This window comes from Fragaria vesca, linkage group LG3 (genome assembly GCF_000184155.1).
Source record: "Fragaria vesca subsp. vesca linkage group LG3, FraVesHawaii_1.0, whole genome shotgun sequence".
In the NCBI taxonomy this organism is placed as follows: Eukaryota; Viridiplantae; Streptophyta; class Magnoliopsida; order Rosales; family Rosaceae; genus Fragaria; species Fragaria vesca.
The window spans coordinates 15645131-15659720 of NC_020493.1; the positions used below are offsets into that span (position 1 = coordinate 15645131).

The following is a 14590-nucleotide window of genomic DNA, read 5'->3' on the forward strand; positions in this document are numbered from 1 at the left end:
CCAGGATCAACAAGCTCTAAAGCTTGGGGCTTTAAACACACACAAAACACTTGGATTTGGGAATCACTCCCTGGTTTCTCACCAAAATTTAGGCCTCTCACCCAAACTAGGCTTCACGCCAATCCCATCACAGGAAAACTCAGAAACACTCTGATAATTTTTTATTCATATAACATAGCATAGCATACCTAGGTAGCCCTTACACTTATTTATACTTGAGCTGGTAGCTCAAATGGACTGCACTAAAGACTCTTAAAGACTCTTCTAAAACTGAAGCATTAAAGATTCATTAGGACCCTCTCCTGAAACTGACGCATTTAAGACTAACTTAAAGAGACCTTAAGACTACTAAACTGAAATGGAAATATGAAAAGACACAAACAGCTTAGAGACTTCAGGCATCAGACTTTGTTTCCCTCCCAGGTGTAATAATTATCTTGAATGATTAGGTGCTTTCTCCTTCCATTTGTTTCGCTCATAAACCTTGAAAGGTTTGACTATGATGTCCTCATCAAACCAAGATCTAATTTCAAAGTTCCAATTGCCTTAGCAGCCACTCTAGCTCTATTTCCAACAAAAACTTTTTCCTCATTTTTCCTTGGGGCTCTCCTCTTTATTATACCCTGCAATGAAGTGGTAATATGTATAGGTGAGCCAGAATCTAACCAGTAGGTAAGTGGACTAACATTAACAAAATTTACTTCTAAAGAGAAAACTGTATTTGGAAAACACTGACCATTCTTGATCATCCAGGCTTTGAAACCTGAACAATTACGCTTCATGTGACCTGGCTTTTTGCAGAAAAAACATTTGTACTTAAATGTTTTTCTAGCTTTAGCCTCTGAAGTTCCAGCCTTAGTGCTAACAGTTTTCTTAGCCTTGAGTTTGTGATAGTTCTTCCACTTGCCTTCTCCTTCTCCACCAAATTGACTGTAGTAGTGGGTTCAGATTTCTTAGACTCCTTAATCCTAGCTTCCTCATTGACGCAGACAAAAATAAGCTTATTCAGGGTTTATTTTTCTTCAGAGGCATTATAGGTTGTTTTTAGGTTGCTATAGGTGGCTGACAGTGACTCAAGTGCCTGTGCCACAACCTGTTCATCCTTAACACCCACTTCTAAATCCCTGAGCCTAGAATTAAGGTTCATCATTGTCATGATGTGCTCCCTCACTGAATCATTCCCAGAAAAACTCATGCCATTAAACTCCCTATTCAGTCTCAATATTTCAGCCTTATCATTCTCTAGATATTTCTCAGAGATAGCCTCCAAAAAATCCCAAGCAGTATCAGGTTCCTCAATGGATCTCCTAATTGAGTCAATCATGGTAGTCCTAATCAAGGTTTTGGCTTTCCTGTTATTGTTATGCCAATCCCTATACGCTTTCCTTTCCTCAGGGTTACTATCAGCATTTAATTCTTCAGGTTGTTCATCAACAATGCAGAGGTCCATGCCTGGGGTCATAGTTACATGGTAATCTATGTGTTTCCTCCAATTCTTATAATTATTACCATGCAACAACTCCACTTGAGTCACATTCAAAAACAGAGATCCTAAAAGGAAAAAATAAAGCAGTGTAAGTTTATATTCCATTTTGTGTGTTTCTGAAAAAATTACAAAATTTAAAAAGCACAACAATCAGGCAATTCTAAAGTACCAGAATGGTATATGCTTTTAAAAACAAACAAGCAATCAATGTAAATCTCATAGCTGTAGTAATGTTAAGTAATCCTTTTGTGGAATAAAACTCACCATTCTTAAGTTTCTTTATCAATATACTATTCATTACAAAAACCTGGTATCCCATGAAATTGTCTTTCTCTTTGGACAAAGTAAAATTTCAAGTTATCAGTATTGGTCTTTATGTTAACATATATTGCTGTTTCGAAAACAAAATTACACAGTGCACTACTCCTTTGGGAGTCAAAATATAAGTGTAACGTTAAAATCAAAACACAAGGTCCCAGTTTTGTTTTTCTCAAAGATTCTGAAAAAATAGAAGTGAAGGCTTGCTTTGTGCAATATAATCAAACCAGTTCCTCAAAATCACAAAACTCGATTAATACTACATGTTCAGTTTTTACACAAGACCTTTCATTAATCTTTACTGTAGTTTTTTAACAAAATTATGTAGATTTTATATGTTTACAATTACATATAGGGAGATTATTAAGTATTTGTCAAAAACAACAGCAAACCAATTTAGGCAAATTCAACCTCGGAACAAGGATCAAACATATATATAAGCCTTATAATCTCAATCAATTTCAATCATATCAAATTAATAGATTCATAATCATTCCAGCAGTTAATCACCAATGTATCAGTAAAGCAATTCAACAGTATTAATCAGGAACGAAAACAAATTCTTAAGGGTTTCTCCGATAACGCTAGATTCTTGACTATATGAAAAACCCATCCAAATACATATTGAAATAGAAGATTTAGATTTCCAGAATTTCACACCTTAGCCTCTGCTACAGCGCTGCATCAGAATTAGCGGAAGCAAGCAATCATACAGAACAGTAGCAATCCATATCCCATCCAAATTCGAGCGCCTAAATGGGTCTTGAATCCCTTCTTAGATGCTAAATCTCATTGCGCACAAAAACCCAAAGAAAAGCAAAAGAAGAACTGCGCTAAAAAAACCCAAAGAAAAGCAGAAGAATGACGCCAAAAAAAAAAAAAAAAAACAGAATGTTGTTCTCCTCCTCTTTATTTTTGTTTTATTCTGAATGGGGTTTTGGGCTTTAATTAATGGGTTGGGCTTAGTCTACAAAAACGGGTCTTAAGCCCTATTTTATGAAAAATGAAGAACAATACATGTTTTACAATACATGCAGTATTCATACATATGTTACTGATCTTCAAGTTGCCAAATCAAAACGTAAAATATGATTCATGTTATTATGATAGCCCTGTGAGCTTTGATACCAATATTAGACTAAATGATGCAATAACCAAATACATCTAGATCAAATCACAACAACATGAATACACATCTCATATCAGTAAGATCAACAAGACTAGAACACTAACCTGATGACTGGTTCATTGAGGTCGACATCTTGCAATATCAGCTGCACTTAAAACCAAACGTTAAGCCTTCTACACTTCTACACTTATAACGTTAGTATGGGACTAAAGCTGAATGTAAGCGTGTTGAGTGCAGGGGCTTCTCCCTGTATATATATCGGTCAGTTAACTAGATAAGAGACTTGTAACGCCCCGATTTGCACCTCATCAAATCGAGCACATTACAATGCCGCGTTCTCTTAGAACTTAAGTTAGGGCCCATCACTCAGGCCCTAAGAACCCGCAAGACATTTTAATTAAACTAACTAAAACTTTTATAAATTGAAAATCAAAGTTAAAGTCGGAAGCGTTACATAAATGAGGTGTAAAACATTATAATAAAACAGATTTACTTCCTTTGAATCAAGCTATAAAGCATAAGACAAAACTAATGTGAAATAGCTCCTGCAAAACATAACCAAGATCAACTAAAACATATCTCCTTGATAGTATGGGTAACATTGACAAGAAAATAGAATAAAGTAGCTGACAAAACATACAACTTCGACAAGGTTTTCAAATAAAACACAAGGAAATGTGTCGAGTAATCAGGATACAAAATGGAAACCTTACGTACGATAACAAATTCGAGAAGGACATTTAACTTTAATTAAATATGCACACCCAGCTCAATCCAGCTCAATCCCATTCTTGTGCACAGAACCTACATCCAAAACTATTGTAGGGGTGAGCTTTCGTCCTCGCTGCTCAATAAGACTCAACCAACTAGGTTTGAAAACTATATAATTTATTAGCCAGTATGTGAAAACAAATATAAATATAAATGATGATCAAATCATGAAGTATAAGTTTCATTTAGAAAAATATCTACGCACCCAAAATACACAAACCAGATGACCGGTCCTCTTATGCCAACTACAACCTTACCGCAATTAATATCGTCTATACCGGCAAGGTGTAGCAAGGGTGTCCATTTACGCCATACCGCCTAGGAGCGACGCCACACCTCAAAGGATGTTAAACGTCCTCCAGTCTGTACAGTTCCTCCGGAGGTTTAGGAGATCGAAACCCAAGGAAGTGACTATGCGCCGCTCACACTCAAGTCATCACACAATATCGAAAACATTGAAAACAAACATGGCAATAGAAATATCAAATCTTCATAATAAACCAATCACAGCCATGCGATCATTTTTCGTATATAATATACGAAAAACCACTAACCAAGAAACCTGGTATTCTTGGAGTCCGAGTCTTTGCTCCACAATATTTGGCAAACACCACCACTAATCAAAAACTCAGATAACTTGTCACACCCCAAACCCGGTGTCGGTGGTTTCCAAGCACCTGACGTCGAACCCGAGGCGTGAGTGGGAAAAGTAAAAAAAATAGAATGATTTCAAATACTTTTCTTGAAATAAAAGAAAATAAAATGTTTACAATAACAAAAACAATTACAAAGACAAAACAAGGCTTGTGGATCTATCTCACTTCTAATTTTCCACTTCTTGACTCTTGTACACGTAAGCTAACGTCACAGTTAGTCTTCTAGAACCACATGTCGTACCTCGTACGAACCTGAATAAGAAATCTATAGGGGTGAGCTTACGCTCAGTAGGGTCAAACCTCTTAAGTTATTCTTATCTAAGTCGCAAAATTAAGTTATTAAGTAACAAACAATACTTTAAATATAAATAATAACAATTCAATGCATATATGCAAATGAATTTTCTCCACTTGATTACTGGCTTATTAGTTCATACATCAAAGACATATGAGCCTACACGTCCCATACCGTGTAGATGTCTCCAATATACAACCTAACAAATCAGTAATATCTTATCACCTGTACCTCTTTTGTTAGTTGTCTTGTTATACTCATGGTCTCCAAACCCGAAACCCGATTAGAACGTTTTATCAACGTCCGCCGTTGATGGGGCCTGCATTCCCCTGTTCGTGCACTTATGGGCTGGTATGGATTCATGGACAACCTATGAGGAAACTCAACTACACAAAATGTATCTTTCACTCAATCTCATTCTCGTCTCTCCATAATCACCTTTCTCACCATTCTCACTAATCTCACAATGCATTATGGATAACAATTGAGCATCAATACTCGCATTATATAGTGAACACATGCTTTTATGGAAAGCGATAACATCGATCATATAAATCAACGATTACACATGCTTTTAAGGAAAACAATAACAATCAACAATCAAGAGTTATCAACCAATGCCACACAAACCAACGATTTCATTAATAATCTAATTATCAATTTAAATAAAGGTTCCCCGAGAAAAACCCTACCTGGAATCCGACAGCTAGTTCTGATGCTAATTAAAATTAGTGACGCTGCGACACGCATTCTGAAATCCTTATCCTTCTGCTCCTGCAATCTAGCTACTCGCATTTGATCCTCGTACCGAATCCTCATATATGCCGAAATTGCTATGGGCACCCAAGACTCTTTGCTCTGATTTCTTCATCGTCTCCAAATTCCATTTACTTCTTCATAGAATGATTCTAAATTGCTATGTACACCCAAAATGCGTCTCCACTAGTTTTCAGACTCCATCGTCGAATACCAATTGCACCCCAAATGCCGATCCAAATCTCAATGAATTAATCTAGACACCCCAAGTTCTCAGCCTTCCCAAAATACTTCCAATTAAACATCTTGGTCAATAGTAAGTAACAACACCTAATTCAACCATCAATCCTTAATTACCAACGTAAATCAGCTGCTCTATCTTCTTTCTTAATTAAACCACATCTTCTTCATAATGGAAAGTAGACTTGTTGACGACAAAAGAAATACAAGATGCTAATCACGTAACCCATCTTCATGTGACCCAGATTATCATCTTCCTACCAATAAAACATGATCAACTTAAACCATGCTTCAATATTCGAAACTCATTCTTCTAACTATCATCTAATCCATCATCCCAACTTCCCGCTTTCTGCAATTCAAACAACACAACAACACAATTGAATTCTACTGCTACTGCCAAGCTCACCAGAATCCAGAAATACTCAATCACCACTATCGCCGCCGTCGAGCATAACAACTGCACACACTGCCCAAAATCCCACATTCTCCAAAACTCAACCAAATACAATTTCAATTACACAGACAACACTCATATATTCCACAACATGAAATCCAAAACCAGAAATGAATCAAAACACCTCCACCATCGCTGTGCACAGTGGCACACACAGCGGTCACCCACTGCCATAAACCCAACTTCTCCAATTCACATCCAAACTTGAATTCAATTATACAAACAGGTAGAACTCGAAGAGTAGATGAAGATTGATACCTCACTTGTCATCGACGGTGGCCGGAAAGCTTCGAACCCTCGCCGGAAAATCCTAGAACTTCTTCTCTTCGATTCTCCCTCCTCCGAGCTTCTCTTCGAAAACCAGGAACTTGGAAAGGTTCCTGAGATCGAGATGAAGCTATCCTTACCAGTGAGAGACCTGGACTTTGCCGGAATCGGAAACTCGCCGGCGAACCCAGCCTCTCCTTCTCCACTTCGAATCTCTCTCTCCCGACCTCTTCTGAAGAAACTGAGGACATAGTGAAGACCACGAGGACATAGTGAAGACCACGAGGACGAGAGGAAGCTAACAATACCGGTCACGCTAGCCGCCGTGGCCGGAATCCCGAACTCGACCGGAAACCCAATCGCTTTCTCTCCTCCTTTTCTCTCTCACCGGAGCTTCTCATCGAAAACGAAGATCATCTTAAAGACGGGGACAACGAGACGTCCCTGTGGACACCGGCCTTGCACCGAGAGGCGACCGGACGACGGACAGAGCGATCGAGCTCCACCGCTGCTCGACATCGAGTCTGTGTGGGACTGGGTCGAACTGATCCAGTTCCTATCTCTTATGTAATTAAACGAACAATCTAGATTCAGCGGTTTAAACTCCTACGGTCCAGATCAAGCCACGCTTTAATTTCTATTTTTAATTAAATATTTGGATAATGTCAACTTCCAAAAATCATTAAAAATAGCTCCGATGTTCAAACGATACTCCGAAAAATCTCACGAACTCGTAACGACATCTAGGTTAATCCTATGGGCTCGAAAGACAAAATTTGAATAATTTTGAAAACTACAAATAATTTGAAAGAATAATAGAAATTGAATTAAAAATAACTTGAAAATAATTTTCCTTTTAAAAATAAAAATTTGAAATTCCAGGATGTTACATAACTGGAGCTCTGTGCGACAAATTCAAATATTAGCTTCTTAGTCCTCAATTAAGCAACTCTTTGAGAACATATAAACATCGCATATAATTTCGACAAATAGCCCTTCATTTTCAACATATTCATATATACCAGGTGATCAAATCTTTATTTCTAGCTCAGTTGAGCTTCAGACCCCAAATTGGTATCATATGCAATTGTTGATATTTAATTCGGTTCATGCTGGAAGTATATAAACTAATTCCGATCAAATCACTCATACATGTGCAGTAACTTTCGTTTCCATACTTTTCATCTATATCATGGTTTGAACCAAACCAAACACACCTAACAAATATTACCAAGTTCATTCTAATTGCTCATGTGATCACTTTATCAAGCATGTACTCACGGTGGATGATGATTATCCATATTTCCTTTATGTTAATATATATATATATATATATATATATATATATAGTTCCTATCTAGAGCGAAGCTCGTTTTGAAACTAAAAATGTGAAGTTCCTTATTTGACTCACTTTTTCGTCATATTTCCACATCTCCACCGTTTAGTTTGTAGAACCTAACGCATAGATCACTTCTGTAAAGTTTCATCTAATTTGATGATCGTTTGAGTTTTCGTAATTATTATTTACACAAACAGTTCTAGTTAGACAAATTTATGGTCCGTTCATTGATTTGATCTAATTCAGTACCCAAACGATCATCAATCTTGATGAAATTTTGTAAGAATGATCTATACATTAGTATCAATGATCTGAACGATGGAGATGTGGAAATATGACGAAAAAGTGAGTCAAATAAGGAACTTCACACTTTAATTTCAAAGCGAAGCTTCGCTCTGGATAGGAACTGTGTATATATATAACCCCTAATCAACAAGCTCACTTTTAAATTGATAACCAAGGTTCCCTTTAATTAAATTTCAATTCCCAAAATACCATTCAATGACATATCCATCCAAAATATTCACGTCATACAATTCAAAGGATTGAATATCAACCACAATCTCGAAAGAAACTCCTCAAAGCTTCATACACAAATCCTTGTCTTACCTTAATAAAAACATATGAGAGAGGCTCCTCTTTGGCAGACAAAGTAGCTCCCCCTCTAATAGAAGATACGGTGAACACGCCCACCTCCACTTCTTAATGATACAACTTAATTCAACTGAAAGTTCTCAGTCAACTCCTTTCCTTCTGTTGTGATATTAGAACACAAACATCAATACTCCCTCTTCTCTATTTTTATCAAATAAAAACACCAATCATCACTGCCCCAAGTTCAAAGTACAGAACCGAACTCTTAGAGAAAGACTATTACCCATGTTTGGTTCCTTCTCTGTTGATTCACTCAGTCCAACTCTCTGCAGCCTTCCCACATCTGACTTCTTAGAGAATCATCATCTTCCTTTTCTACCCAATTAGCTCATCTCCTAGTTTGGATTTGGTTTTCCGTTACCAAATTGTCAACAAACAATCATAAGTTCATAATGCAATCTCTCCCAAAATCAAATTCCGAAATAGATGGGTTCTCGGGTTTTACCTTACAACAATAAGAGAAAGATGATGACGAGCTTGCTTATCGATTTCCACAACTCAGACTCAACGTCGATGGGACATAGCCGAACAACCCAAACTCCATCCCAAACTCCTTTTCTGTTGTATCCTTGAACTGAAGATTAACATCCCACCATGAATATTGAGTAGCTTTGTCTTCTTGAACATGATCAGAGAGACAGAGAGAGAAAGAAAGAGAGTGATCAAGATCGAGAGTGTTCGTGAGAGAGGGAGAGAATACGGGAGAAGCTTTTGGTTCTTCTTATCAATTTCTTCATTTTATTTGCCTAATGTGTGAAATCACATCGGTGCCCTCAACTTGACTCTTAGCACATTTTGTAACCCAAAGTGGATTGGGCTATTCCAAGCCCACTTTGAAAATAAAAACCTTCGAGCCCAAACATAATCGAGTATTATATGTCCACAACAGAAATTGTTTACTAAAAGTTATCGGAACTTCACTTTTATATAGCCATAACTTTATGGGGTCTCACAAGACTCATCCCATTAGGAGTCTAATACCTGCTTAATAGTTATCAAGATAATCTAAAGCTTATCACAACTCCTAAGATTAATCAGGTAATAAACATAATGAGTATCTTACTTCTGTTAGGAGATACAACTTTAACATATAACCAAAAAATAGAGTTATAGTCATGTATTTCTTGTTATTTGTATTTAGCCAAATCAATTGTATTTATCTTAATGTAATGCAGTGAGTGTTAGTGCACGTTTGGTACCCAGTACTGGGTTAGACCTCCTTAATTCTTAAGACTGTCCTGGACTAATGTGGACTGCCTTAAATTGTACTAACACTGGGCCACATTTGGTGTTGCATGGGATTAGGAAAAAAAGTTCTAAATTAGAGATGTCCCATGTTTGGTGATAAATTGTACAATCATATCCAACAATCAGAAATGAGATGTATGCTACCTCATATCTCAACCATGTATGCAAATTTTACTTCCTCTCAATTAAAAAGATCCGTCCTGAAATGATAGATGAAGAATCAACAACAAAATACAGAGAAAATAAAAGAAGAGACATATTTTGCAGAAAGTTAATAACAGCGGAAGATTCTTGAATAAGAATTTTTGCTTAAACATGGTTAAATCAAAGGATTAATTCAGAATAATTGAATGCCAATTCTCCACAAAGAGGATGCAGTGAAGAACTCTAACTTGCAAGCAGAAAAGAGAAAATGAGGTACACTCTACTATCTATTTAACTGACCTTGACAGTAACCTATTCCAGAACTCAAAATCTCATATCCAGTACCATATTACCAATACAAATTTGAGCTTGTGATTCAAACAAAGTTTCTAAAACAAATTCCCTTAAGTCCTAACATCTTATTCCTCCAATGAAACATCATCAGACGATTATCTAAAGTAATTTGGTGATCTCGTCTTTGCCTCAAAGCTTAAAAATTGAATCAATCAACAATGTAAAACTCACAAATTTATAAATATAAGACAAGGAACAAGCATAAGATACGGAACAATTCACCACAATCAAATTGATCAATCTCTTTGTTTTTTTGCTTCGGATAATATGGACAATTCACCACAATCACCACAATCAAACTGATCAATTCACCATAATCAAACTGATCAAGCATAAGATGGACGAACCTGCGGAAGAATCCGGGAAGAAGATGGCGGCGAGCTTGGCCTTGGAGGTCTTGCCTATCTAGTGGTCGGGGCAGGGGTCGACGGCTTTGACGACGGAGCGGATCTGGGAGACGTCGGTCAAAGAGGAGGTGAAGAATGGAACGAATTCGGAGAGGAGAGAAGTTGTGGAGCAGAGATTCGGGGTGGAACAGAGAAGAGATGAAGTAGAAGAGATTGTGGAGGAGGCGATGCTAGTTAGTGAGGTCTTAGCTAAGGTTGGGTAATCGGAGTACCCACGATAACGAAGGCTAAGGAGGCGAAATCAGAAAATAGGTCCAAGTTAAGCTCATTAATATTAGTACCGAGAGAGACCAAACGTGGGATTAGCCTTGTTTCACTCCTTATTTAAGATTGGCTTAGGTAATACCGGGTAGCAAACGTACCCTTAAAGTCTAATATTTTCTAACACATGCACCTGATTAGACTATTGTGAGAAGCCGCCGCAATGGCACTCCTAGTCAAACCCCTCCCTATGGAAGGCTAATGACACCATCTTCCCTGCCAACTGCCATTCGTCAAGATGATGTCTCTTACAGCCGATGACTCGTGCATTACCAGCTCAAGGTAGTGTAATTGAAAGTCCTCGAAGATTTGAGGTTATCCCACCCCCTGCTCCACCTAACTCTCCTACAAGTGAAGGCGTTGTGCCCTCTTTCCCAGTCTTTCCTATGGATTACTTGGACCCTGCATGCCAATCCTTTCCTCAACTTTAATGCGGATGATATGGTGTTCCATCATATCATCGGCGAAACGGTCATCTTCCATCTATTCTCAAAGACTCTCTTCTTATGAACTCTTGGTCGAGATTGGCTCATCGGAGGAGGTCTAAGAGCGACGGTGCCTCATGGCCTGAACGAAGGGTGGTTGAAGTGAAAGAATTGAGGCTAGATATATAAGATAACAACGACCGGCTTCCACAAACCCATGAACTTCGGGTCACTCTCGTAGTAGGTGTGGAGTACTCAACCTGTGTTGTTGCCAAACATGGGATTGCTATTGTCATAAAACCCAGTCTTATCTAATCCCTTCTAGTCCCAGGTAACAAACGTGTCTTAAAAGTTTTCAAATTTCGATCAAGACTATCGTTATAGAGTTAGCTCACCAGAGTGACTAGACGGCTTTATATGTATATAAAGGTTCTTCTCAGATACAATTTCCTTAACAATCCAAGATCCAAAGATCGATGAAGGAAGATTATTGCATGTACAGTCTTTTGGCGATGATGCATGTCTTAGAGCATCTCCAACAGCTTTCTTATTTTTTTGAACTTCTCAATTTTGAGGAATAAAGAGCTGTTTTTAGGTCCAACAGCTTTCCCATCCCATTTCTCAAAATGGGGATGGAGAAGAAAGAGAAGCCTTCATTCCCCAGATTTGCAGCAAAGCCTTCTTTCCCCAAAATTAAATTTTTCACGTGCTCCAACGAATTCAAGAAAACAATAGAATATTTTATTGGGTATTTTATTGTTACAATGAAATACATAATGCTTTTTTGTTATAATTAATAATGATATAGTATATTTTATTGTTGTATTAAATGCTGAAATCTCCAAAATAGAGAAGCTGTTGGATTTTAAGCATAATTTTTTTGGAGATTTTAGCTTTTGCTTCCTTATTTTAGAAGAAATTTTAGGGAAGCTGTTGAAGATGCTCTTAGAATCTCATCAATATTTTCATACAAATTATTCAAACTTCATGTATACTGCTTGCCGTGGAGCCGGAAGCGAATACGATCGATGTACTACGAAATCATCTCCACATTGCACTAGGTTGCTCATTCTCTTGGAAGGCAATTAAGCATGTGCATAATGCATTAACCAAAAAAAAAACAAAACATGTGTAAATGTTCAAACAATTCATTATCGTTTAAAAACAGATGATAATCGGAACTATGATCTTTGTTGCTTAAATAAACCAGAAACACAAACAGACCATCAAATTTGATTAGCAAGTTTTAGTTTTCTTTTCTTTCGTTCGGTTAGTTTTCTCGCTGTCTTTCTATTCTGGGTTATAGTTTTTAGCTTTAGTTGGTTGTTTACTACTATGTATTGCCCTTTTTAATAATGAAGTGTTACTCTTCCACCCAAAAAAATTTTGATTAGCTAATACAGTAAAACAAAACGACAGTAGCCAAGAATGGCGTGCTAGTAGAATTATCGCACAGGCCCACTATGCACCCAGCACACCTTATAAGGAATCAGTAAAGTTTCAGAAGCCACAACTTAAATGGCAGAACTCAAGAGCAAGCTCGAAGATAAGGTGGCAATTGTCACGGGTGGAGCCAGTGGCATTGGCGAAGCCACCGCACGCCAGTTTGCATTGCACGGTGCCCGTGCGGTGGTCATCGCCGACGTCCAGGACCAGAAAGGCCAGGACGTCGCCGCTTCGATCGGTCCTCACTGCAGCTACATCCACTGCGACGTTACAGACGAGGATCAAGTGAAGAGCCTGGTCGACTCAACGGTCCAGATGCACGGACGCCTAGACATCATGTTCAGCAACGCCGGAATATTCAGCTCGTCCGAGCAGACCGTGCTGGAGTTTGACTTATTCAACTACGATATGCTCATGGCGGTCAACGTACGTGGGATGGCGGCGTGTGTGAAGCACGCGGCGAGGGCTATGGTGGAAGGTGGAGTTAAGCCGTTAAGGGGAGGGTTATATGCACGGCGAGCGTTTTTGCCAGTACTGGACTAGAGTAGTTCACAGACTACACCATGTCGAAACATGCCATTCTGGGGCTGATGAGGTCGGCGAGTATCCAGCTCGGCGCGTATGGGATACGAGTTAACTGCGTGTCGCCGGGGCCTGTTGATACACCATTGCTGAACTCGTTGCTTGCCTACAAGGATGTGGAGGACATAACCAAGTTTACGGCGTCAGCTGAGCAAGAGATGATGTCGCCGGAGCATGTGGCTAAAGCAGTCGTGTTCTTGGCTTCTGAGGACTCTCAGTTTGTAACCGGTCACAATCTAGTGGTAGACGGCGGGCGGAAAGCTTGATATGAATCCAAAATGAATCGAATGTGTACGCCCATGCCTTAACAAAATAATTGATGAACGTTTCTTTCTTATCTGTTTTTTTCTGCAGCTAGCTGCTCGATCTGGAATACAACTTGCGGATTTGATGTTCTGTCTGTTAGCTAGTACTCCAAATGTGGACTTGTAGCTCTACTAAATGACCTAGCCAATGAGTATGATACTGCAACCTCCATATTCATTTTCTTCAAAAAAAAACATCCATATTCATTTATAAATAATGAGCGGGTTTTTTATTTTGGTGAATTTATCATCTACTTCTCCGTAACAAAGGGTCATAGTTGACTGACAGAAAAAAAAAAGACCTGGCTCCCAAGTCTTGACTAAAAGTCTTGTATAAAACGCATAGTAATTTACTACTTAATGCATAGTAAAAGTCTTGGCCTCCATATATAAAACTATATCGATGCAGGAAAATTGTGTTAAAAACGTTAGTTGAAACAAAATAAAACTATTGTTGAATCTATTAAAATAATGTGGTAAATTTATTCAAGAGTTGATATATAAACATGGATAACTGGATTAAAAGAGAAAAAAAGTAAAGAAAATGCAGTAAAGGAAAACGCATCATGTATTTCTGGATAGTTTGTGGACACTAAATTAGGTCATATATAAGAATTTTTTTTTTTCCGATACAAATTAGGTCATATATAAGATTGGGAATATCAACAAAGAATTCTATCCGTACGTGGTTAACAAGAGAGAGATATAGATATATAGTTGGAGGCTTAGAGTTATAATTATACATAAGAAAGTGCAAGATATAGACCTAATAGAGATGAGAATAATATAGAAAGATGTCGAGCACTCTCAATGCATCTTGACCAGTCATTTGGCGATCATATATGCATGGCTGGCTTACATATATACGGGGAAAATTCTACTATGCCGGAGGGCATAAAATGCTTGCCGGAAACACAAGCAGAATTTGCAACCAATCACCCCCTGCTGGACCCCCCCACCCCCTCCACTGGCGGAGCCACACTAAGACCAAGGGGTGCCATGGCACCCCCCAAATCTTGTGAAGATGGTCAATTTCCACCACTATTGTAG

At 38.2% G+C, this 14590-nt stretch overlaps 1 protein-coding gene, 1 non-coding gene and 1 pseudogene across 3 annotated transcripts; 1 reads left to right on the plus strand and 2 right to left on the minus strand.

The window, feature by feature from the left end:
• Positions 1-836: 836 nt before the first annotated feature.
• Positions 837-3268, minus strand: LOC101300605. Its single transcript, XM_004294391.1, has 2 exons — positions 3038-3268; positions 837-1551 (listed from the first exon to the last, which is right to left on the minus strand). The coding sequence occupies exons 1-2, from the start codon at positions 3063-3065 to the stop codon at positions 1013-1015; spliced, it is 567 nt and encodes a 188-aa protein (XP_004294439.1). The 5' UTR covers positions 3066-3268; the 3' UTR covers positions 837-1012.
• A 269-nt stretch (positions 3269-3537) lies between these two features.
• On the minus strand, positions 3538-6905 carry LOC101304077. 2 transcript variants are annotated; one of them, XR_184246.1, is made up of 2 exons: positions 5348-6905; positions 3538-3749 (listed from the first exon to the last, which is right to left on the minus strand). It is a non-coding gene; the product is annotated as an uncharacterized LOC101304077 (transcript). The 2 variants fall into 2 exon arrangements; XR_184247.1 differs by having other exon boundaries at positions 3720-3737.
• A 5811-nt stretch (positions 6906-12716) lies between these two features.
• On the plus strand, positions 12717-13501 carry LOC101313397 (annotated as a pseudogene).
• Positions 13502-14590: the final 1089 nt, after the last annotated feature.